We start from the raw sequence: 3242 nt of genomic DNA, 5'->3' as shown, positions 1-3242 counted from the left end.
TAATATGCATTACCGATGCTAATGTAGCTGCCAGCAATATCAGAATGAGTAGCAGTTTTCCAAAGGTAACTATCTTCATATTCAAAGACTTGGTGTAATATTCTAATGCTGCTCTATAGTCACCCAGGGAGTAATATGCATTTCCAATGTTATTGTAGCTCCGAGCAATATCAGAATGAGTAGCAGTTTCTCCATACACAGCTTTCTTCATATCCAAAGACTTAGTGTGATATTCTAATGCGGCTCTATAGTCAGCCATGGAGTTATATGCATTTCAAATGTTATTGTATCTGCCAGCAATACCAGAATGACTAGCAGTTTCTCCATACACGGCTTTCATCATATCTAAAGACTTAGTGTGATATTCTAATGCGACTCCATAATCACCCAGGGAGTTATATGCATTTCCAATGTTATTGTAGCTGCCAGCAATGCCAGAATGACTAGCAGTTTCTCCGTACACAGCTTTCTTCATATCCAAAGACTTGGTGTGATATTCTAATGCTGCTGTATAGTCACCCAGTGAGTGATATGCATTACCAACATTATTGTAGCTGTCAGCAATATCAGAATGACTATTAGTTTCTCCATACACAGCTTTCTTCATATCTAAAGACTTAGTGTGATATTCTAATGCGACTCCATAATCACCCAGGGAGTTATATGCATTTCCAATGTTATTGTAGCTGCCAGCAATACCAGAATGACTAGCAGTTTCTCCATACACGGCTTTCATCATATCTAAAGACTTAGTGTGATATTCTAATGCGACTCCATAATCACCCAGGGAGTTATATGCATTTCCAATGTTATTGTAGCTGCCAGCAATGCCAGAATGACTAGCAGTTTCTCCGTACACAGCTTTCTTCATATCCAAAGACTTGGTGTGATATTCTAATGCTGCTGTATAGTCACCCAGTGAGTGATATGCATTACCAAAATTATTGCAGCTGCGAGCAATATCAGAATGACTATTAGTTTATCCATACACAGCTTTCTTTATATCCAAAAACTTGGTGTGATATTCTAATGCAGCTCTATAGTCAGCCAGAGAGTTATATGCATTTCAAATGTTATTGTAGCTGCCAGCAATACCAGAATGACTAGCAGTTTCTCCATACATGGCTTTCATCATATCAAAATACTTAGTGTGATATTCTAATGCGGCTCTATAGTCACCCAAGGAGCAATATGCACTACCAATATTATCGTAGCTGCTAGCAATATCAGAATGACTAGCAGTTTCTCCATACATAGCTTTCTTCATATCCAAAGACTTGGTGTAATATTCTAATGCGGCTCTATAGTCACCCAGCGAGTAATATGCACTACCGATGTTATTGCAGCTGCAAGCAATATCAGAATGAGTAGCAGTTTCTCCATACACAGCTTTCCTCATATCCAAAGACTTTATGTGATATTCTAATGCTGCTCTATAGTCACCCAGGGATTCATATGCACAACCAACATTATTGTAGCTGCTAGCAATATCAGAATGACTAGCAGTTTCTCCATACATAGCTTTCTTCATATCCAAAGACTTGATGTAGTATTCTAATGCGGCTCTATAGTCACCCAGGAAGTAATATGCACTACCGATGTTATTGTAGCTGCAAGCGATATCAGAATGACTATTAGTTTCTCCATACACAGCTTTCCTCATATCCAAAGACTTGGTGTGATATTCTAATGCGGCTGTATAGTCACCCAGGGATTCATATAACTTACCAATGTTATTGTAGCTGCTAGCAATATCAGAATGAGTAGCATTTTCTCCGTACTCGACTTTCATCATATCCAAAGACTTTGTGTGATATTCTAATGCGGCTCTATAGTCACCCAGGGATTCATATGCCTTACCGATGTTATTGTAGCTGCTAGCAATATCAGAATGAGTAGCAGTTTCTCCGTACACAGATTTCCTCATATCCAAAGACTTTGTGTAATATTCTAATGCTGCTCTATAGTCACCCAGTGAGTTATATGCACAACCAACATTATTGTAGCTGTCAGCAATATCAGAATGACTATTAGTTTCTCCATACACAGCTTTCTTCATATCTAAAGACTTAGTGTGATATTCTAATGCGACTCCATAATCACCCAGGGAGTTATATGCATTTCCAATGTTATTGTAGCTGCCAGCAATACCAGAATGACTAGCAGTTTCTCCATACACGGCTTTCATCATATCTAAAGACTTAGTGTGATATTCTAATGCGACTCCATAATCACCCAGGGAGTTATATGCATTTCCAATGTTATTGTAGCTGCCAGCAATGCCAGAATGACTAGCAGTTTCTCCGTACACAGCTTTCTTCATATCCAAAGACTTGGTGTGATATTCTAATGCTGCTGTATAGTCACCCAGTGAGTGATATGCATTACCAAAATTATTGCAGCTGCGAGCAATATCAGAATGACTATTAGTTTATCCATACACAGCTTTCTTTATATCCAAAAACTTGGTGTGATATTCTAATGCAGCTCTATAGTCAGCCAGAGAGTTATATGCATTTCAAATGTTATTGTAGCTGCCAGCAATACCAGAATGACTAGCAGTTTCTCCATACATGGCTTTCATCATATCAAAATACTTAGTGTGATATTCTAATGCGGCTCTATAGTCACCCAAGGAGCAATATGCACTACCAATATTATCGTAGCTGCTAGCAATATCAGAATGACTAGCAGTTTCTCCATACATAGCTTTCTTCATATCCAAAGACTTGGTGTAATATTCTAATGCGGCTCTATAGTCACCCAGCGAGTAATATGCACTACCGATGTTATTGCAGCTGCAAGCAATATCAGAATGAGTAGCAGTTTCTCCATACACAGCTTTCCTCATATCCAAAGACTTTATGTGATATTCTAATGCTGCTCTATAGTCACCCAGGGATTCATATGCACAACCAACATTATTGTAGCTGCTAGCAATATCAGAATGACTAGCAGTTTCTCCATACATAGCTTTCTTCATATCCAATGACTTGATGTAGTATTCTAATGCGGCTCTATAGTCACCCAGGAAGTAATATGCACTACCGATGTTATTGTAGCTGCAAGCGATATCAGAATGACTATTAGTTTCTCCATACACAGCTTTCCTCATATCCAAAGACTTGGTGTGATATTCTAATGCGGCTGTATAGTCACCCAGGGATTCATATAACTTACCAATGTTATTGTAGCTGCTAGCAATATCAGAATGAGTAGCATTTTCTCCGTACTCGGCTTTC

General features: G+C 38.6%; 2 protein-coding genes across 2 annotated transcripts; both read right to left on the bottom strand.

The window, feature by feature from the left end:
- Positions 1-274: 274 nt before the first annotated feature.
- Positions 275-871, bottom strand: LOC137398186 (uncharacterized). The gene has a single exon (XM_068084293.1). The coding sequence runs from the start codon at positions 869-871 to the stop codon at positions 275-277; it is 597 nt and encodes a 198-aa protein (XP_067940394.1).
- Positions 872-1066: 195 nt separating this feature from the next.
- Positions 1067-2323, bottom strand: LOC137398185 (uncharacterized). Its single transcript, XM_068084292.1, has one exon. It carries the CDS (start codon positions 2321-2323, stop codon positions 1067-1069), a length of 1257 nt encoding a protein of 418 aa, XP_067940393.1.
- Positions 2324-3242: the final 919 nt, after the last annotated feature.

Source organism: Watersipora subatra, chromosome 6 (assembly GCF_963576615.1).
Source record: "Watersipora subatra chromosome 6, tzWatSuba1.1, whole genome shotgun sequence".
In the NCBI taxonomy this organism is placed as follows: domain Eukaryota; kingdom Metazoa; phylum Bryozoa; class Gymnolaemata; order Cheilostomatida; family Watersiporidae; genus Watersipora; species Watersipora subatra.
Note: the sequence above shows the minus strand (reverse complement) of the source record. Positions and strands in the feature narration are given on the sequence as shown.